This window comes from Mixophyes fleayi, chromosome 5, assembly GCF_038048845.1.
Source record: "Mixophyes fleayi isolate aMixFle1 chromosome 5, aMixFle1.hap1, whole genome shotgun sequence".
Lineage (NCBI taxonomy): Eukaryota > Metazoa > Chordata > Amphibia > Anura > Limnodynastidae > Mixophyes > Mixophyes fleayi.
The window spans coordinates 17,425,987-17,449,055 of record NC_134406.1 but is presented as its reverse complement, the minus strand read 5'-3'; the positions used below and the strand labels follow the sequence as shown (position 1 = coordinate 17,449,055).

Sequence of the window (23,069 nt, the reverse complement as noted above, 5' to 3'; positions counted from 1 at the left end):
AAGAGCCTCCAAAATAATGCCTGGAAAATATGTAATATAGATCTATCGGAAGGGATTGGGCACTGCCCATAAATCTAGTGGCATATGGCGCTATCTGCATATGTGCCCACTGTCAGCGCCAATTGGCCACCATTTGATGTGGTTGCTCGACTCAAGTGCCGAACCTGTCCGATGTGGCCAAGATAAGCCACAGCGAGTCCACAAGTCCTACGTTTGGTTAAATTTGCCCATCCGAGAACTCAGACAAGCTGAGAAAAGTCACCTGACAGATGTTCATTACAAGGTGGAGAGGCCGAGAACGGTCACTATCATCCTACATTACAGGCATCAAGAACAGCGTATCTGGCAGTCACACAGCTCTACTACCAGGAGAAAATAGTTCTCATATTAATACACTGTGCAGGTCACGGTGTCATTTCAAGGATTCATCTGCCTTTATCAGGTAAAGAAAATAAAAAATAGACAGTTGTCAGTGCTCATTAACCTGGAACACACAGAACAGAACGAACGGTCCTGTAATGCTGACATATTTCATGTTCACTCACACACTGTTCCCTGGAGTTATTTAGACATTTATTAAAGACTTACAAATTAGTTCCTTCTGGCTGCAAATCTAAAATTAGTTTTTGTTTTTTTTTACATGTTCATTTTTTAAAGTCTATAAAATTATATATATATATATATATACGCACACATATCTATACTGTATATACACAGACCCCTCCAAAGTAGGTGAAGGGTTAATTTTAGCATGATGTTTAGCAGCTGAATATCCAATAATGGGGGTTGGAGGGAGCCGAGCACTCTGGGGAGGACACAGATATTGGCAAATTTTAACCCAGGAGGAGAGACTCTGCTCAGCAACTTGTTAGGAACATTTTAAAGGAAAAAACCTGCAGGGAGCCCAGTACCAAGCCCAAGGCTGTCCACTATGGGACCGGTTCGGGATCATATGCCCCCCTGCCTACCATGCAGCAGCTGGCTGTGGGTTGCACCCTATGACATTAATATCGCCAGCGGTGCCTTCTATATATAGGTTGCTGGGGGACCCAGGTCTTAAAGAGCGATGTCACTAGTTCCTTGTGAACGGATGGGTGCATTCATTACAGAAGAGAACCAACACATCTTCTTAATAACACCCAACATATACAATAGATCACCTTTCTTCGCCTTTTTCTGCAGTTTAAGGGTGTCTGACGACTTCTTTTTGATTTCTTGACGGGCTTTTTTGTATTCTGAAAAAGAAAAACAAACCAATGAGTAGGATCGGGGGGCGGTAATGAGGAGGATAGGGATCAGGGGGTGATGAGGAGGTTTGGGGGGGGGGGTGATGGGATGAGGAGGTTTGGGGGGGGGGGTGATGGGATGAGGAGGTTTGGGGGGGGGGGGGGTGATGGGATGAGGAGGATCGGGGGTGGGGGGGTGATGGGATGAGGAGGATCGGGGGTGGGGGGGTGATGGATGAGGAGGATCGGGGGTGGGGGGGTGATGGGATGAGGAGGATCGTGGGGGGGGGGGGTGATGGGATGAGGAGGATCGGGGGTGGGGGGGTGATGGGATGAGGAGGATCGTGGGGGGGGGGGGTGATGGGATGAGGAGGATTGGGGGGGGGTGATGGGATGAGGAGGATCGGGGGGGTGTGATGAGGAGGATCGGGGGGGGTGGTGTGAAGAGGAGGATCGGGGGGGTGGGTGATGAGGAGGATCGGGGGGGGGTGGGTGATGAGGAGGATCGGGGGGGGTGGGTGATGAGGAGGATCGGGGGGGGTGGGTGATGAGGAGGATCGGGGGGGGTGGGTGATGAGGAGGATCGGGGGGGGGTGGGTGATGAGGAGGATCGGGGGGGGGGTGGGTGATGAGGAGGATCGGGGGGGTGGTGTGAAGAGGAGGATCGGGGGGGTGGTGTGATGAGGAGGATCAGGGGGGTGGGTGATGAGGAGGATCAGGGGGGTGGGGTGATGAGGAGGATCGGGGGGGTGATGAGGAGGATCGGGGGGGGGGTGGGTGATGAGGAGGATCGGGGGGGGGTGGGTGATGAGGAGGATCGAGGGGGGTGTGTGATGAGGAGGATCAGGGGGGTGTGAAGAGGAGGATCGGGGGGGGTGGGTGATGAGGAGGATCGGGGGGGTGGGTGATGAGGAGGATCGGGGGGGTGGGTGATGAGGAGGATCGGGGGGGGGTGATGAGGAGGATCGGGGGGGTGTGTGATGAGGAGGATCGGGGGGGGTGTGTGATGAGGAGGATCGGGGGGGTGGGTGATGAGGAGGATCGGGGGTGGGTGATGAGGAGGATCGGGGGTGGGTGATGAGGAGGATCGGGGGTGGGTGATGAGGAGGATCGGGGGTGGGTGATGAGGAGGATCGGGGGTGGGTGATGAGGAGGATCGGGGGGGTGATGAGGAGGATCGGGGGGGTGATGATTAAGATCAGGGCGGTGGTGATTAGGAGGGTCGGGGAGGTGATGATTAGGAGGGCGGTGATGATTAGGAGGATCGGGGCGGTGATGATCATGATGATAACTCAGGAAACAGTCTGCATGGTAATGTACTGGTTCTGCAGGAAAATGTATTGCATATTTATTTACATTACAGAACACAATTACTAGATAAAAGGTACCCAGATATAATCTGCAGATACAAGCCGTTATTACTAAATCACATTATTGGCAACTTAACTATGATCAGATTTTTAATACACAATAGGTATGGTTAGTGCAAATGTTTGTTTTTATCATCACGCATATATAGAAGATGTCAGAAAATAAAGCATTGTTATTTAAAAATCTGCACGTACAACCTATATGGCTGTACTGGAATGGGGACATCCATTTACTATTAACACGTAGACAGAGCACCCGGTAAGTCACAGATGTTCCAATACTATGTTTTGCTTTTTCTGACAGATGGTTTTCTGAGAAATTCTGCTGATTGTTAGAGTCAGCAATAAATACCTATAAAGCCACTGGAAATTAGCAGTTAGGAGAATGTGGCATATGTTCTAATACTTATATTGGCTACGAGTTGGTATAAGCCAGTGAACAATTTAATTCCCTTGTCAGCTGCAGGTTGGATCTAGCTCTGTGAACATTCTAATGCCCCAACTGCCTGCAGGTTGGTTATAGCATTCTGAACATTCCAATATCCAGATTGGCTGAAGGTTGGTTCAACCCACTTCACCTGCTTGCATATGCACGGCCATCTGACTTAAAAAATTAAGCAGAGCAGATTCAGATACAATATGGCATCTGAATTCAGGTAACAGGTGGACACACCCCTTTGTCAAAGAGTAAGGGGTTCTATTGAGTTGCAGATTGTCCAAAAGTTAATACCCCTTTAAATTAATTACAGTAATTACCTTTTGCATGGTCCTTGTCTAGTTGATTGGCGACTTTCTTCCATTCCTCCACCTGTTCTTGCAGTGGATTGATCAGACAGTCGATCAGTGCGCTGAAATGTAAAATACAGAGCGAACTTGTTGGTCTGTAGAAAGAAACTCTATAATAACAATTTCTAAATACTGCAGCTTGTATCAAATGCAAAGCCTCTGGTCTGAAGAGCTTATAATCAGTGTAAAGGAACAAAGTACAACTAAAGCAAATGGAAAAGCAGAAGGTGTCTAAAGCGGACTTCACAAAATCTTTCACACAAGTGTAATTATGCAGCACATATAGCGTGCCTCAGTTATTCACAACTGTTTTGTGGCAGTTTCACATGTTAAAATACATTTTATTTACCACAATTTACCAGGTTTATAAGACCAGCATGAACACAAAAGCCCTGGAGGGAAAAGACACATGCAGTGAGGTAGCTGCAACCACTACAGACACTAAGGAAAGAACTTTATTATAAGTTGTTCTTATTATTTATTTATTTATTGGGCTCCACAGACTCCATACAGATGGACAATTATACAAACACAGATAAGATAACTAATACAGTGATCAAAATGTCAAATACATGAGAAAAAATACATGTAAAGTTGGGAACACACTACAGAATTTTCCACCAACTTTTTATGCCGAACGATTTTACATGCGACCGATGGTCCGATCGCTCGGTCCATGGACTGCATACACACTAGCCTTGTTTAGGACGATAAAGGGAAGAGCGGACGTCCCTTTAGCGACTTTTTACAGCCATGTTGTCGTGAGCAATGACTGTAATTTCGTACTCACTGTTGTGGATCGGTCGGAAGTTTATACACACTACACAGCGGGAACGAGATTGGAACCAAAATATTAAACAGTACGACCAATCAAATGAGGCGACAATCGTCCATTTGGGCAGACTTTCGACCATCGTGTCACTACACACACTGACCCGACTTTTGAACGAACGGTCGTATGTCGGCCGATTTAGCCGATTATTGGATGAAAACTGTGTAGTGTGTACCCAGCTTAAGTAGCAGGGATGAGTGTGACCGAAACAAACTGTAGGGACTCACAAAGAATGTAGCAAAAGACATGACAAGGACATACGGGAAAGGCGGACAGTAGACAGACATGAGACAAGAGGTAGAGAGGACCCTGCACGTGACAGCTTACAGAGTTGCAAAGGAGAATTTCCAGTTGTTAAGTAACCACAGAAACAGGTGTGTCCTCATTACATACAAACAGCTTCTGTTTAATAAGAGCAGTTAACCTTTAGTGACTGGCAGAATAGCCCATCTAATTCTTCAACACAGACAAGTCACTGTCTGTATTTATACATCTGGTACGACATAGAGCTGTCATGTATAGTGAGAGGAGAAGGTGAGTCGGTGGTCCTGATAGTGAGGAGAAGAGAAGGTGAATAGGTGGACAGGAAGGCGATGAGGTGAATAGGTGGACAGGGAGGCGATGAGATGAGGTGAATAGGTGGACAAGAAGGCGATGAGATGAGGTGAATAGGTGGACAAGAAGGCGATGAGATGAGGTGAATAGGTGGACAGGAAGGCGATGAGGTGAATAGGTGGACAGGGAGGCGATGAGGTGAATAGGTGGACAGGGAGGCGATGAGATGAATAGGTGGACAGGGAGGCGATGAGATGAATAGGTGGACAGGGAGGCGATGAGGTGAGGTGAATAGGTGGACAGGAAGGCGATGAGGTGAATAGGTGGACAGGAAGGCGATGAGGTGAGGTGAATAGGTGGACAGGAAGGCGATGAGATGAGGTGAATAGGTGGACAGGAAGGCGATGAGGTGAGGTGAATAGGTGGACAGGAAGGCGATGAGGTGAGGTGAATAGGTGGACAGGAAGGCGATGAGATGAGGTGAATAGGTGGACAGGAAGGCGATGAGATGAGGTGAATAGGTGGACAGGGAGGCAATGAGATGAGGTGAATAGGTGGACAGGAAGGTAATGAGAGGAGGTGAACAGGAAGGCAATCAGATGAGGTGAATAGGTGGACAGGGAGGCAATGAGATGAGGTGAATAGGTGGACAGGAAGGCGATGAGCGAAGGTGAACAGGAAGGCGATGAGGTGAGGTGAATAGGTGGACAGGAAGGCTATGATATGAGGTGAATAGGTGGACAGGAAGGCGATGAGATGAGGTGAATAGGTGGACAGGAAGGCGATGAGGTGAATAGGTGGACAGGAAGGCGATGAGGTGAATAGATGGACAGGAAGGCGATGAGGTGAGGTGAATAGGTGGACAGGAAGGCGATGAGGTGAATAGGTGGACAGGAAGGTGATGAGGTGAATAGGTGGACAGGAAGGCGATGAGGTGAATAGGTGGACAGGAAGGCGATGAGGTGAGGTGAATAGGTGGACAGGAAGGCGATGAGATGAGGTGAATAGGTGGACAGGAAGGCGATGAGGTGAGGTGAATAGGTGGACAGGAAGGCGATGAGATGAGGTGAATAGGTGGACAGGAAGGCGATGAGATGAGGTGAATAGGTGGACAGGAAGGTAATGAGAGGAGGTGAACAGGAAGGCGATGAGGTGAGGTGAATAGGTGGACAGGAAGGCTATGATATGAGGTGAATAGGAAGGTGATGAGGTGAATAGGTGGACAGGAAGGCGATGAGCGAAGGTGAACAGGAAGGCGATGAGGTGAGGTGAATAGGTGGACAGGAAGGCTATGAGATGAGGTGAATAGGTGGACAGGAAGGCGATGAGGTGAATAGGTGGACAGGAAGGCGATGAGGTGAATAGGTGGACAGGAAGGCGATGAGGTGAGGTGAATAGGTGGACAGGAAGGCGATGAGGTGAATAGGTGGACAGGAAGGTGATGAGGTGAATAGGTGGACAGGAAGGCGATGAGGTGAATAGGTGGACAGGAAGGCGATGAGGTGAGGTGAATAGGTGGACAGGAAGGCGATGAGATGAGGTGAATAGGTGGACAGGAAGGCGATGAGGTGAGGTGAATAGGTGGACAGGAAGGCGATGAGATGAGGTGAATAGGTGGACAGGAAGGCGATGAGATGAGGTGAATAGGTGGACAGGAAGGCGATGAGATGAGGTGAATAGGTGGACAGGAAGGCGATGAGATGAGGTGAATAGGTGGAAAGGGAGGCGATGAGGTGAGGTGAATAGGTGGATAGGAAGGCAACGAGGTGAGCTGAATAGGTGGACAGGAAGGCGATGAGGTGAATAGGTGGACAGGGAGGCGACGAGATGAGGTGAATAGGTGGACAGGGAGGCGATGAGATGAGGTGAATAGGTGGACAGGGAGGCGATGAGATGAGGTGAATAGGTGGACAGGGAGGCGATGAGATGAGGTGAATAGGTGGACAGGAAGGCGATGAGATGAGGTGAATAGGTGGACAGGAAGGCGATGAGATGAGTTGAATAGGACAGGAAGGCGATGAGATGAGGTGAATAGGTGGACAGGGAGGCGACGAGATGAGGTGAATAGGTGGATAGGAAGGCAACGAGGTGAGCTGAATAGGTGGACCGGAAGGCGATGAGGTGAATAGGTGGACAGGGAGGCGATGAGGTGAATAGGTGGACAGGTAGGCGATGAGGTGAGGTGAATAGGTAGATAGGAAGGCAACGAGGTGAGCTGAATAGGTGGACAGGAAGGTGATTAGGTGAATAGGTGGACAGGGAGGCGATGAGGTGAGGTGAATAGGTAGATAGGAAGGCAACGAGGTGAGCTGAATAGGTGGACAGGGAGGCGATGAGATGAGGTGAATAGGTGGACAGGGGGGTGATGAGATGAGGTGAATAGGTGGATAGGAAGGCGACGAGGTGAGGTGAATAGGTGGATAGGAAGGCGATGAGATGAGGTGAATAGGTGGATAGGAAGGCGACAAGGTGAGGTGGATAGGAAGGCGATGAGATGAGGTGAATAGGTGGACAGGGAGGCGATGAGATGAGGTGAATAGGTGGACAGGGAGGCGACGAGATGAGGTGAATAGGTGGACAGGGAGGCGACGAGATGAGGTGAATAGGTGGATAGGAAGGCGACGAGGTGAGGTGAATAGGTGGATAAGAAGGCGATGAGATGAGGTGAATAGGTGGATAGGAAGACGACGAGGTGAGGTGAATAGGTGGACAGGAAGGCGATGAGATGAGGTGAATAGGTGGATAGGAAGGCGATGAGATGAGGTGAATAGGTGGACAGGGAGGCGATGAGATGAGGTGAATAGGTGGATAGGAAGGCGACGAGGTGAGGTGAATAGGTGGACAGGAAGGCGATGAGATGAGGTGAATAGGTGGACAGGGAGGCGATGAGACGAGGTGAATAGGTGATAGGAAGGCGACGAGGTGAGGTGAATAGGTGGACAGGAAGGCGATGAGATGAGGTGAATAGGTGGATAGGAAGGCGACGAGGTGAGGTGAATAGGTGGATAAGAAGGCGATGAGATGAGGTGAATAGGTGATAGGAAGGCGACGAGGTGAGGTGAATAGGTGGACAGGAAGGCGATGAGATGAGGTGAATAGGTGATAGGAAGGCGACGAGGTGAGGTGAATAGGTGGATAGGAAGGCGATGAGATGAGGTGAATAGGTGGATAGGAAGGCGACGAGGTGAGGTGAATAGGTGGACAGGGAGGCGACGAGACGAGGTGAATAGGTGATAGGAAGGCGACGAGGTGAGATGAATAGGTGGATAGGAAGGCGACGAGTTGAGGTGAATAGGTGGACAGGGAGGCGACGAGACGAGGTGAATAGGTGATAGGAAGGCGACGAGGTGAGGTGAATAGGTGGATAGGAAGGCGACGAGGTGAGGTGAATAGGTGGACAGGGGGGTGATGAGATGAATAGGTGGACAGGAAGGCGACTAGAGGAGGTGAATATAGTACATGCTGATGGTAAGAAGTCAGTGGAGCTGAACAATGTTTGATGAAACATGGATAAAGAAGTAGAAACCTCGAGTGAGGATGAGGAAGGGGAAATGAGAGACACAGGAAGAGAAGAAAGAAAACACATAACAAGGTACTCTAATTCCCATGAACATGCCCCTGATCACCGCATCCGCTTCTTCCTGAGTTTACAGTAATAAATGCACTTTGTTTATAATCAGTGTACACAAAACCCGTCCACGCTTATAGCTGTTTATACAGATACACACAATTATAAAAGCACAGCAGTTATGTAGGTGTGTGTTTGGGAAATACAGGGACATTTCCAAGAGTGCTGTTTATTTTATGAGGGTGGAAACGTAATGAATCCAAAGATCAATAAGTAGATATAATAGAGCCAATCAGACGTTACACGTTCCAGCACCCGAGATCTGGGGCAACCTGATAGTTATATACATACTGGATTCTTGTCGATCTATGTGTACAGTAAATTCTTAGCTGCAGTTTACATAAATTGTGCTTTCTTGTTAATCCCTTAGCAAGGAAATTGGTACGCAGAAATTCGTGCTGTTTTTACAGTTCATAAAAGGCCTCTGAGAACTCCTTAACCTATCAGGACTGAACATTGCCATCTAGAACTCTTCTGTATACAGGACGAAGATAATACAATCATTTCTCTACTACGTGGATTCTGTTGTGATTCCAGGATAGAACATCCTGACTTCTAGGAATAGAGAAACTGAATTTTTATACAAGCTGTCGATAAGGAGGACAATTCTATCAATCTATTTCAACCGGCTAGTTGGCTTCCATTTCTCAACTTCAATTAAAAACCCTATTCCAGATCTAGGCCCGTTAACGCAGTCACGTATCCTCATATTATACATCGGTGACGGCTTTTATGCTGGAGAAGATAGACCACGTCAAATTTTTCTTTTATTTACGTCACAAAGCCACACACACACACAAAAAAAAAAAATCTCTTTTCTGTCTAGTGGAAATTCATGACGCTGTGTGACATCCATAATATTACTGCTTGTGGGGGCCAATTCATTAAATCACTGGCATTTCTTAAAGTAACGCTTCCTTAGGTTATAGCTCACCTCATCTCATCGCCTTCCTGTCCACCTATTCACCTCATCGCCTTCCTGTCCACCTATTCACCTCATCACCTTCCTGTCCACCTATTCACCTCATCACCTTCCTGTCCACCTATTCACCTCATCGCCTTCCTGTTCACCTATTCACCTCATCACCTTCCTGTCCACCTATTCACCTCATCGCCTTCCTGTTCACCTATTCACCTCACCTCATCGCCTTCCTGTCCACCTATTCACCTCACCTCATCGCCTTCCTGTCCACCTATTCACCTCATCTCATCGCCTTCCTGTCCACCTATTCACCTCATCTCATCGCCTTCCTGTCCACCTATTCACCTCATCTCATAGCCTTCCTGTCCACCTATTCACCTCATCTCATCGCCTTCCTGTCCACCTATTCACCTCATCTCATCGCCTTCCTGTCCACCTATTCACCTCATCTCATAGCCTTCCTGTCCACCTATTCACAGGACATACACAGGGAGGGAGATTAGCCCACAAACATTAGGGGTCCCTGGCATCAGATTGGACATGTTTTGGCAGCAGGATCACTGTCCACAGAATGTAGCCTTGTTCTAGCATGGAATTAAGACCAACTACAAAAGGAGGTCACCAGCTTATTGGATAGAATCAATGGTTCCATCTAACAGGAGTTCAAGTCAAAAAAATACCACCACCCAATACCGAACATTCAGTTAAACATGATCCCAGAGTATTACTTACAAGGGGTCTGTTCTGCCGCACCTTCTGCTGGGTGCCAGTATATCTGTCGTGGCACCGTGAACCTCTTCTCATACCGGCTGGCAGCACGTTGTCAGCAGACAACAGGCTGCCTGTATTATTGTGGTTGGTGTCTAAGGCCCCACAGTGCACCACACAGCCGGGCAGTGGGAAAAACAGAGGATACATAAAACAGGGACATCCATGTAGCCAAAATGTAGATGTGGGAACAAAGAGTAGGCAGAATCCTGCTCAGGAGAGGAGTTTACAATAATAGTAAAAGGGTCAGAGCTGAGATTAGAGGAACGAGCGAGGATCAGAGTGGAGAACAGGAGTACGGGTGCACCAGGGAGTAGTATAGGCGAGCCTAGAGCAGGCAGAGTATAAAAACTTGCCGCAGAAATGCCAGACTGAAGGGGGTTGCAGTATTTGAGGAGGGAAATGATAGGAGAATATATAAATGTTCTGGTCACATCTTGGATAGTGAAAAGGCAAACAATGGTGCCCCCATCAAGTAATAATGTGGGATCTAGTTTAGATTGTGAAAACTGAATTTTCAATTTGTGGTGGAATTACATTTTTAAATAAAGCTGTTTTAAACTGTAATTTGTGCCCATTGTATTTCAGTGCTGATCCCTCTCTGGAATCACCATCACTTTGCAGAAGTTAGTAGTGTCCTGTACTTACAATCACTGGCTACTTCTGCTGCCTACCCTCTTACCACTTTAACTTTTTAAATGAAAACACATACACATATACACACACACATATACACACACACACACACACACACACACACACACATATTGTATTCTCAGCACTGATTGAAAGTGATTTACTAATAAGATTTAAGAAGGGTTGTAAATAATCAGTTAAGGCAGAAAGATGTTATTCTAACTCCACCACAATACGATTAAATATGTTTCCAGTAACATTAAACAGACACAAATTTAAAGAATATCTGTTAAAAAAATAAAAAAAACTACTGTGTTTTACAACTATATAGTTGAATTTAAATTCCAATCTATACATGTCTGCAGGAAGTTATCCCTCTTGTGGACAAATAAGAATATTCATAGTAATGAGACAGTGAACCCCATGTACTGGCAAGGAGCATGCTCAGTGCGCTCCAGGGAAACCTCCGGATACATCAGACTGTAGGACGTCTGCCAGCTTTAAACACAGGTTCTTGATTGGCTCTGAATGATCACATTATTAGTGTCACGATTGCCAGCGCACACAGCTAATATAAATGATCCAGTAAATAAGAGACTGTGCATGTAGACTGACCTGGAAAACTGTCTGAGTTTGGACTCTATACTCCGGTGTCTCATGCACATTCTGGTCAAAGCTGAACCAACTTCTCTTGTTGCCCCTGAAAGAAAAACAAACAGTCATTAACGTAAACAGATAAAAGGCTAAATAAAACAAACCTTACACATTATATAAAGAGACACAAACAACAAAGTTATGTATCATTTAGATTTATGCTTAAAAACAGATTAGATAACAGGATGTTACTTTGTATATAAAATGCAAACACATTTGTGCATTTTTTTTGTTGTAATCAAAAGGACCCTACAGCTGCAGATGGTATCTCTGTAGTTTTTCTCCTTCACTCCCTAAAGCTGGGTACACACCTATACAATGTACCTTCAGATCTGTGATCTTCATCTCTCATAACCATTTGCAGTAAAGACATCATCCCATCGTTAATCGTGATTTTTAGGAAGTTTATAAAACCAAATCAACAGATGCGATGTGTTTTGGTCCGATAAATCATGATAGTGGGAGTGTACACAGTGTTGCAATATCTGACCAAACGGTTGCAAATCGTGTGATTTGCACAATAATTGCATCAGTGTGTACACAACTTAAATCTTGGGACTTTTCAACATACTGCAAAACATTAGATAACTCTATAATCAATAATTAACCAATTATTTAATCCACAGCCTAGTAAACTAGAGGCAACCTTCCAGAGAGATAAACGTCACCAAATAAGACATGGATTCATTGATAGTTATTTATATAGGGCAAACATATTGTGAAGTGCTTTACAGAGAGTATTAATGATACACATCAGTCCTTTCCCCTGCGACGCTCACAATCCATATTCCTTATAACACACATTCTAGTAATCTCATAAAAACACAGACTTGCCTCTTTAAGCAGGACACCTTAGTAATTCTAAATAACGGAGGTATTTTGCATTCCAGGAATTTTTTGTACAGACTAAAAAAAAACAATTTGGAAATGTGGTTCCTCCATGCAATGCCGCATTCCACCACATGATGGCACTGATGCACTGTTGCAGAATAAACCAAGCACTGCTCTATTCTATACCCAGCAACAAACCTTCATCCTCTTGTCAGTCACAGGAACCGCTTTGAAATATTTCCAATGTCAAAACATATCCAATACATAATTAAGAAATATATTGTCAATATGACGATGATATTTTCACAGACAATAAAACACATCTCATGTTTGATACAGTAGAACTTGGGTTTGTTATGTGGCTGTTATGAGAGAATGAAGTCCGCTGCTTTAACTCTTTCACCATCATTGTTTGCTGCTGTGGAATAAGACATTAAGGGCTAGATTTACTAAGCTGCGGGTTTGAAAAAAATGGGGATGTTGCCTATAGCAACCAATCAGATTCTAGCTTTCATTTATTTAGTACATTCTACAAAATGACAGCTAGAATCTGATTGGTTGCTATAGGCAACATCCCCACTTTTTCAAACCCGCAGCTTAGTAAATCTAGCCCTAAGTCTTACAGTATTATATAGATCTGCATTGGAATAACCCAGCTCTTTAAGTGCAGTGTTTGTTTGTTTTATTTACCATAAAAAAAACACATTTTAAAACACATTATTTAAGGATCCTTTTGTTATACATTGCAGTTAAAAAAGTACTGTAGTGCAATGTGTAGGTACCGTTATTATTTAAAAAAATTTACATTAATTATTTTGCCTTTTTAAGTGTCTTTAAATCCAGATTCCTCCCCCCCAAGTTTTTTACATGTAAATTGCATGTTAAACATGGATTTATAGCGCATATTATGCATTCGTCGATCCGTCCTTTTAGACTCATTGCCAAAAAAATTGCATCTTTAAACACGAAAGGGGGGAAAAAGTAAAAATAAACAGTCTGTGGCATTATTGCTGTCATCATATCAATTATTAATTATCTGGTTTATTATTCCTTTAATGGAATGATGGTCTGGGCTGCTTCTAGATAGGGGCAAAATCTGGTACTTGTCACTAGTGGGCGCGAATAAAGCCGTTTGTGATAATTGCCCTCATAGTTCCCTTTTCATTCCTGCTTGTTCAAAACTTATTTTTCATATAAATGATTAAAATAACATATCATCATCATTTATTTATATAGCGCCAACATATTCCGTAGCGCTTTACAATTGGGGACAAACATAGTAAACTAATAAACAAACTGGGTAAAACAGACAAAGAGGTGAGAAGTCCCTGCTCACAAGCTTACAACCAATGGACAATGGGAGTTTGACACATGAGGTTAAGTCTACATTTGCAGTTGGCCCAGCCAGACTGCAAAGGTAAAAGTGACTCATAAGCTAAATGATCCTGTCACACAACAATGTTGGTCAAGGGGTAGTTGCATAACGGGTGGTAATAGGGTAGTGTAGTGAGGTTAAGAGGGTGGTTGAGGAATATTATAAGCTTGTCTGAAGAGGTGGCTTGAAAGCTTGTAGACCAGAGGAGAGTCTTAATGTGCAAGGAAGAGAATTCCATAGAGTGGGTGCAGCCCGAAAAAAGTCCTGTAACCGGGAATGGGAGGATGTAATGAGGGTGAATAAAAGACGCAGATCTTGTGCAGAACGGAGTTGCCGAGTTGGGAGATATTTTGAGACAAGAGAGGAGATATATGTTGGTGCAGCTTTGTTGATGGCCGTATTTATAACTTATTCCTCAGTAATGTCACTGGTTCCTAGTGTGTTAATAGGCTGCATTCGTATGAATAATGGTTCAGCCGACACGATCAGACCCTCCCAACATGGCCACTTCCAGACAGTACTAATCGAACTGCTCCCAATCTTCCCACTTCCAGGTTTAGTGCAATAGGAAAATAATTGGAAAGGCTATTTCCTATTGCAGATACCCGGGCTGAATTATTAGAGGATTTAAAACACCTCTTTTCGCCAATTAGTCCAGGCTAGGTAACCGTGATAGGAAAATAAGTGAAGTTCGGGAGCAGAGATTTTTGTAGAGAGTGAAAGAGGCAATGGAGGATTCTGTGAAAAATGGCCACCTCAAGTGTAACTGTAATATGGAGCCATCTGTCATAAACGTACAAGGGGTTAAGGGTGTGGGAATTTAATTTTCTTCTCTGTCCATATGTTTAAAATTACAGGGTTCTGAGTCAAATCAAACACATAAGCCACAAGAGAGCGGCCTCTGGATTTGCTAAATGACAGGTGGACGGATCGGGTCTATAAATGTTCAGGAAATAGTACGGCATCGTACAATTATAGGGCCTGCGGCCGAGCAGTGCTCAGTTAGCGGAGAGGCCTGCCTGCACCCTGCCAAAAAAAAAAACAGGGTCAAGTTAGGGCTGTGCTGTGACAGGAGAATTTAGGAGAGATTACGAAATTAAACTAACGAGGACAGAATGTTTTACAAAAGACAGAACTGGAATTGGGCAACGAGTAGGGAGATATTTTGACATAATTTGTCACACTCCAGCTGCCACAGTTACTGAAGATGATATTAATGTTTGTTAGCTCTTAACAAACCCCTGCGTTCGTCCTGAATATCAACACTGGTCTGTAGGTGGTCCGATTACAAAGAGACGCGCGCTTCGTTTATTTGGATTAGATTTTTATATATACATTATTATTTTAAACCATTAAGCTGATTTTTTTTGTGTGTGCAGCATCTCGATTTAAAGGACCGCTACACCTAAAATACTTTAAAAAAAAATAAAAAAATACTCCTGGATGTCCGGGAGATTCTCGTATTCAGGCTCCTTGGCGTTCCCAAATATACACTGTATGGAAAGTCCCAATACCGTGACAGAGTTTTAAATACTCACCATTGTCTTTCCATTGGCTGTACAGCTGAGTACAAGCTATCGCTGTCTGTTATCAGCTACTTTATGCAAAAAACACAAAACAAAACCTAAAAGAAGCTTATTGGAATGTTCTTAAATGATATTACTGGTCAGATATAGCTATTATTTTAACCTGAAGGTACATTTCTGTGCCTCTGGTGAAGGTGGGCAATAAGCCGATATAAAATGATCAGTATTTATAAGTATTGATAACCCAGGGTCCGATCACAGCGTTATACCCAAGAACGAGGTGTAACAAACCTCAGACCAGAACGCTGTAAACTGCCAATACAGTTTTCCTTATATGGAAGGAGTCATATATTCCTTCATCCCAACCAACGTCCCCTCCTCCACCTGTGTTTTCTGGCACAGCTTACTGAGAGATGTAGTTTAAAAACCACAAGTTGATTAAACTTTCCTAAATAATTCTGTGGTCTCCTCTCACGAAGTCTTTGTGACACAGCTGTAAGGGGGGACACTCTGACTGCGCTTCGGTTTAATCCGGTTGTTATTATAACACCATGTAGGGATAAAGTGGGTGGAGGGCGAGGAGAGCTCCACGCAGACACCAGTCCACCCTGCACGATGACTGTGTACTAATGAAATGTGCAGCCACATTACATTACAATCCTCCGCATACAACTCAGCCGCCATGTGTACAGGGTCAGCATTACAAAATCATTTCCAGAGATGCCTCGCAGTGAGCCGAAGCATCTAAGCACGTTGTAAGCTTTCCTAGCTCATCAAACCCTGGGGAACTACAACTCCCAACGTGTCATGTGGACAGAACTTGAATATAATGCACTTTTCTGAAATGTAAACGCACCTCTACAATAAACTAAGTTATATGGACTAAAGAATAAGGACAAAGACGCAGCTAAAATGGAGAAAAACATTTTATATTTTTGGAGACAATTATTTAGACACAAGACTGTCCATGGAAATTAGAACAGTGTCCCATTGACAATTTTTCAGCAATGGTTTCCCATGGCGGAATAATAGATTTTATTTCCCCAGGCAAATTTTTCTATTGGTGAACTGTAAATATTGAGTGTTTTTCTGGCCATTTGGAGCTGGATTTAATAAGTAACCCTGGGGCCTATTTAATAACATGGTGCTATGTACCCATCTCTGCCGTAACCCATAGCAACCAGATCATTTTCTAAACCGCACTACAAAAATAAAATGTTAGAAGCCAATTGGCTGTTGCAGGGTGCACCAAACTGTGCATGTTGCGACATATTATTAAGCAAGACCCTGTTTGTGCTATACATCCAATTATATAGACTGTCCCATTACGGTTTACACCATTACACTGAGGCAATGCTGTTGTCATGGTAACAGGCAGAGCAATCAATTGCTAAATAGACATCACATCCCCCCCCCCCGATAATGATGAAATATTCAGTATGAAAATAGATCTGAGAGAGAGGACAAAACAGAAACAGGATAACAAAAAGATGTACGGTATGTGCAATGTGATTTACGGCGACGTATACCTCTTAAAAACGTAACTAAATATTGCAATTGGCAAATTGGTTCTTAATAGGACACAGGAGCAGATTCAATATGGCCATTTCTATTTAACGTACAGTCAATGCAGGCTGATTTTTTTCTACTTAACTACAAGTGGAGGGTGTAATATACACCCAAAGACGATGGCTCCATTGCCAATAGTCAAAGATGGAGGAGGTAGACAACCAGGTTTGTCTGTATAATTTGCAGGCAATTGTTAGAATTAAGGACGGCCTACTAGGGATTAAACTGGTTTTTTTCATAATTTATTAGCTTTAGAATTACCTCACTTATCCCAGAAACAGGTGGAGCACTAAATTAGGTTATTTTAGACAAAAAAAAATAAAAATGGTATTTTTTACAAAAATTGCAAAACAAAACCAAACAAAACCAAAACACAAAGGTAATCCAGATCCAAAATGAAAACACAGGGGGTCAGTTACCATCTCTAGTTACTATGCTATATGTAAATTTTAGATATTGCTATTGAAGAAGACGCTAGCTGCCTCAACGCTGCATAGAATGCAGTCCATCCAGCAAGGAGTCCTTTGCTGTAGTGGCAAATACTTAAACACACTCACGATGTGCTACACTCAAGCACTCCGAAGTATTTTCCACAAGTGTCATCTCTGGGAACCAGCTGAATTATAGGCCGAGGCAGATGGTTAAACTTTACAGTGTTTACCAACCGGCAGCTCATTATGAGAGAAGTTTTCATTAACAGTTTATTATGCCCTGTAGTGCTTATGATTTAAACTTGTCACAAAACACCGCTTAATCTAATATGCAGCAGGACAAAGATAGAAGTATAACAGGAACATGGATGAGAGGAGCCTACAGAGAGGTGAAGAAGGGAACAGGAAAATGATTTTAGTTGGTCAGGTCAACTAAACTAATCAGCGGCTCTACAGAGTTACGTGCATGTTATACCAGATAAAAACCCCATTTAATTAGAGCTGATAGAGGAAATCGGGTTGAATGATAGCACAGCCGGATACGTGTGATCAACGTGGGCACATTCAATATGGCGCAAAGTGCCACGATGTTTATTAGTTTACTATGTTTGTCCCCAATTGTAAAGCGCTACGGAACATGTTGGTGCTATATAAATAAATGATGATGATGATGTGACTCCAGAACGATCTGCGGAGACACCGCCTTGATGTTCCGACTCAAATCTCCGCTCACTTTCCCTCGCACCCTACAGAGGTGGGCAGAGCAACGAGAGGATATGCCTTACCATAATAGGCGCCAATATTTCACATCGGAACAGCGAGGCGATGTTCAGCGACACTTTCCGCTGAATTCAATCTACCCCGCGGTTTGACTCGGAAGTACCGGAGCCCACTCCTGCACTGCGATCCGGTTGCTCAATGACGAGTCCGAATATCAAGATGAACGCAACGTATGTGGGGTTGCAGGTTATACAGAAGCACGGAGACCAAACCAAGCGCGGAGGAGACAGAAATACATTTACTGCATCGTATCACCTATGTCTTTTATATAGTAATATGTAAAGCATTGAAGCAGCCTCTCTGTAATGCCAGTAATGAGATGGAGAAGACAGGTGTAACTGGTATTCTAATGGTTTAAAAAAATAAATAAGAGGAATGGACAAACCCTAATGGGATGGAACCAAGTCCGTGTGTCTGTTTTAGCTCCAAAAATAACATGGTGATAATACCAGGAACAGAGCACTCCCTCCGGCACACAAATTCCTGGTTTCTCTGCAGTCCCTCTCTAATAATACAGCCCCAGCTGTGTACACACAGAAGCTAATGAGTGCAGACAAGCAGGGTCACTCTGTAGGACGTAACTCCTGTTTGCCGTTACCTGCAGTAAAATAATTACCAAAGTCTGCAGCAAATCTCTGCAATCTCTCTACTGATAACCCGTGCATGACTGCCCAGGGCGATGGCTCATACTGGCTCACACCGACCAGACTCAATAGCGCAAGAATCATTGTGTGACACAAGCATTGTTTTCTGTAGTAACAAAACAAAGTATCAATACCTGCATAGGCAAACCGAGGAGGGGGGTTTCTAGTGCCTGGAAACCCCCCTCCAAGCCTGGGGCACTGTATAATTGAGGTGGCTGGACCCTGCCCCCGCTTCACACGGCTCTGGTTGAAAGGGGAGAGCTGCGTGCACCTAACAGTAGTGCACGCAGCATTGCCCATGTATATGATGGGGATAGGAAGAGTTGGAGAGCAGCCAAGCACTGTCTAATATTATAGCCACGCCCCCATGCATGCTGGTCACGCCCACTGGCGGCGTGGTGTGGAAACCCCCCTCTGCAAATCCCGCGTTTGCCCCTGACCTGATGCCACCATAGCACAATGTTATTATATCCTTATAAATATACAATAGGGGGTACATTATCCCACATATCTGTTATCAGGCATAATATACAGCACTTCCTAGTAACTAATATATTTTTTTAGTAATTAATTTATGAATTGTAAGGAACAAGTCAAAACTTCTGTAGTGACCTGGAAGCATCAAAAAGACTTTGTCACCTTTATAGAAGGTACCTGACAACGGTCCTGTGTCTACGGCTGATATCTGGGACTTTAGCAGTAAAGGTAACCAAGCATTTGCTGCTCCCACACCCCGTACTATTTAACATACACTGAACAGCGACTTCCTGCACTGCTACATATGTCTCCGACACCGTATCCTACTCTGCACTCCTACACTTCTCCAAGGGATCACCCTCAATGTAGGGCATGAACGTCAACTGCTCAGACATTGAAAACCTTCTCGTTATACTACAGTCATCCTTAATTCTGCAACACACAACTTGTTACGGGCATCAGTTGTGTGATTGCATGAAACAAAATGATGCCATTCATTCTGCAAAATGTTATTACTGTCATTAGTTCTAGACCTGGCTTTTGCCACTTGCTGCAGCCCCCTGGGAACTGTAACATAACAAGGTTGGTATTGGTAGACTTGTCCACGCAGGGACAGAATTCTGGGCTATTGGTATTAAACAGTTTAAGTAACCAAACTAAGGCTGGGTACACTACAGGTTTAATCACCCAGTTATCGGGACAATGACACGATAAACGATCATTCAGCCCGATATCGCATTCAAGTGTACGCTCCAAAGATCAATGAATTGATTTCATTAATGGACTAAAAATCTCGTTCAACGATGGAACAATGTCCTCCCGATCCTGCAGTGTGTCTGCACTCAGGACCGGCAGTGTCCATAGATCTCTATGGAGTGTGCAGAGTCACTCAGGACCGGCAGTGTCCATAGATCTCTATGGAGTGTGCAGAGTCACTCAGGACCGGCAGTGTCCATAGATCTCTATGGAGTGTGCAGAGTCACCCAGGACCGGCAGTGTCCATAGATCTCTATGGAGTGTGCAGAGTCACTCAGGACCGGCAGTGTCCATAGATCTCTATGGAGTGTGCAGAATCACTCAGGAGCGGCAGTGTCCATAGATCTCTATGGAGTGTGCAGAGTCACTCAGGACCGGCAGTGTCCATAGATCTCTATGGAGTGTGCAGAATCACCCAGGACCGGCAGTGTCCATAGATCTCTATGGAGTGTGCAGAGTCACTCAGGACCGGCAGTGTCCATAGATCTCTATGGAGTGTGCAGAGTCACTCAGGACCGGCAGTGTCCATAGATCTCTATGGAGTTTGCAGAGTCACTCAGGACCGGCAGCGTCCATACATCTCTACGGAGTGTGCAGAGTCACTCAGGACCGGCAGTGTCCATAGATCTATATGGCGTGTGCAGAGTCACTCAGGACCGGCAGTGTCCATAGATCTCTATGGAGTTTGCAGAGTCACTCAGGACCGGCAGCGTCCATACATCTCTACGGAGTGCGCAGAGTCACTCAGGACTGGCAGTGTCCATAGATCTATATGGCGTGTGCAGAGTCACTCAGGACCGGCAGTGTCCATAGATCTCTATGGAGTGTGCAGAGTCACAATTTTTTCAGCCGACAGTTACAACAGATGAAGAGCACAGATCTGATGGTAAATTTTGTAAAACGTGTATAGTGTGTACACAGGAACTGGCTGCTGATCGGGACTTTCAGTCGCTGGTAAAAATCGCTAAAGATATCAGGAGAAATTTTCTATAGTGTATACGCAGCCAAAGCCCTGAACTATGTTGTAGCACTCAGCAGTGAAAGGAATGGCCGTAGACTTTACACAATAGCCCCTTGTTTACATATTATAGTGTCTTTCCAAAGTTGAAAAGGACAACATACTGAGGGTGAGAACTGGTGTCCCCAATAATACCGTTAATGTATTTAAGTTATGAGTCTGCTCCTTCTTCCCCAACAAGAAACCCCATTAATACACAATTTCTGTAAAAATATCTGTATATTATATCTTTATAATCACTGCTTAGTCATGGAATTGCCTCAGAGTTTCTAATATTTTCAGGGAAAAAAAATGCCTCCAACTGTAGATTATAAAGGACAATTTAAGTCCACCCAAACCTGTCCTAGATAATATAATCCTCGCTGTCATTATATATGGTCAAAGAAATGTTGAACTTGTCCTTATAATTCCCAACATAATCCTATAAATAATATATGAATAGTTTCACCAGAACAGCCGGTATATACAGATCTGATTGCTGTGCTTATCTCACTAGCTGTCCATGTGTAACTGAATTAAAACAGAAGCGATTGGTGTATTGCCGGACATCGCTCCCGCACGGTGATCCGTCTCTCCGGACGACACATGGCTGCAACTCTCCAGCTGTTTGGTTTGTAAGTTTAAACAAACATTTGAAAGAAAGAAAGGAATCCCGCACTCCGTCTAATAATTCTGAATAATCTCCATATAAACACTTCCCAGAGCAACAGTCAACGTTAAAGGGGATTGTTATAGAGGTCAAATACAGAAGTGCAGTAAGAAGCCACGGGTAGCAAAGACAGGCCTGCGTGATCCAAATACAACACTATACGTGGTCAATGTCAGCATTGTCCCTGAACAGCCCAGAAAATGTAGGGTCTTTCTCAACGTCTAACAAATGGGCAAAGTTAAAGGGAATATTTCATCATAAAACATCTCTATCGTGGCATCACCCAATATCTTACATCTCTATACAGTTACAAAAATAATCTATGGGCAGCACGGAGGCTTATTGGTTAGCACTTCTGCCTCACAGCACTGGGGTCATGAGTTCAATTCCCGACCATGGCCTTATCTGTGTGGAGTTTGTATGTTCTCCCCGTGTTTGCGTGGGTTTCCTCCGGGTGCTCCGGTTTCCTGGCGCTATATAAATAAATGGTGATGATGATGATGATGATCATCACCATATATTTATATAGCGCCACTAATTCCGCAGCTCTGTACAGAGAACTTCCTCACATCAGTCTCTGCCCCATTGGAGCTTATAGTCTAAATCCCCTAACATACACACACAGACAGAGAGAGACTAGGGTCAATTTAATACAGCCAATTAACCTACCAGTATGTTTTCGGAGTGTGGGAGGAAACCGGAGCACCCGGAGGAAACCCACGCAAACACTGGGAGAACATACAAACTCCACACAGATAAGGCCATGGTTGGGAATCGAACTCATGACCCCAGTGCTGTGAGGCAGAAGTGCTAACCAATAAGCCTCCGTGCTGCCCATAGATTTTTTTTGTAACTGTATAGAGATGTAAGGTATTGGGTGATGCCACGATAGAGATGTTTTATATTCACTTTGAGGAACTACCATCGTCTAAAAATGCCACATAAAAATATACACTAATTAAAAGTAAAATTTTCACAAAATGCAGATTAAAATTTAGACAGCTTTGGAACACTTAGCCCAATGTCAAGTTCATAACGTAATTCATTTTAAATCACACATTTTTTTACTATTATTTTTTTTTTGAACAGAAAGTTTTGTTAAAAATGTACATGAAGTTGAAGGTCATTTATTTGTAGGATGTCCTCCTATAACTTAGTGTTACCAATCTGATGGGGAGATTATTAGATGGTTGATAGGGCTACCTCTGAAATAAACAAATGGAAGCATTTGGTTTTGCTCTTCTTCCCATCATAGTGTAACCCAGAGCTTGATGAATTTAGGAGTTTGGAGCCTGGGCTAAAAACGTAGGAACTGGCGATTTCCAAGATAAAAAATTAAGTTTTTAGAGAAAACTTAAGGCACTTGTGCTGCATGTGAGGCTGGTCCCAGGGCCAGCCAGGCTACGACAACGGTGCTTAATCTCTATGAAAATAAACTTTAATCATATCTCCCTTGTGAGAGTAAGAGCTCTAGAGTACAGTATTTTATAGTCTGGCAGCTGATTCATTATCATTCACTGTGGTGTTAAAAACAGATTATCTGGCAGTGAGAGACCCAGGCGTAACCTGGTGTCTGAATCAGAGCCAGTCAGTCATGAAGCTCCCCAGTGGCCAAATGATGGTAGAGAAATGCTGA

General features: G+C 44.3%; 1 protein-coding gene across 10 annotated transcripts in view; it reads right to left on the bottom strand.

Annotated features, from left to right (window-relative positions):
• Nucleotides 1-23,069, bottom strand: part of MTSS1 (MTSS I-BAR domain containing 1) — a 131,684-nt gene that overhangs the window by 20,002 nt on the left and 88,613 nt on the right. For all 10 annotated transcript variants that reach the window (XM_075211730.1, XM_075211736.1, XM_075211739.1 and 7 more), the window contains 3 exons: nt 11,339-11,423; nt 3,353-3,444; nt 1,161-1,235 (listed from right to left, as the gene is read on the bottom strand). In XM_075211730.1, coding sequence (XP_075067831.1) covers nt 1,161-1,235; nt 3,353-3,444; nt 11,339-11,423 — 252 coding nt within the window. The remainder of the gene's footprint in view (nt 1-1,160; nt 1,236-3,352; nt 3,445-11,338; nt 11,424-23,069) is intronic.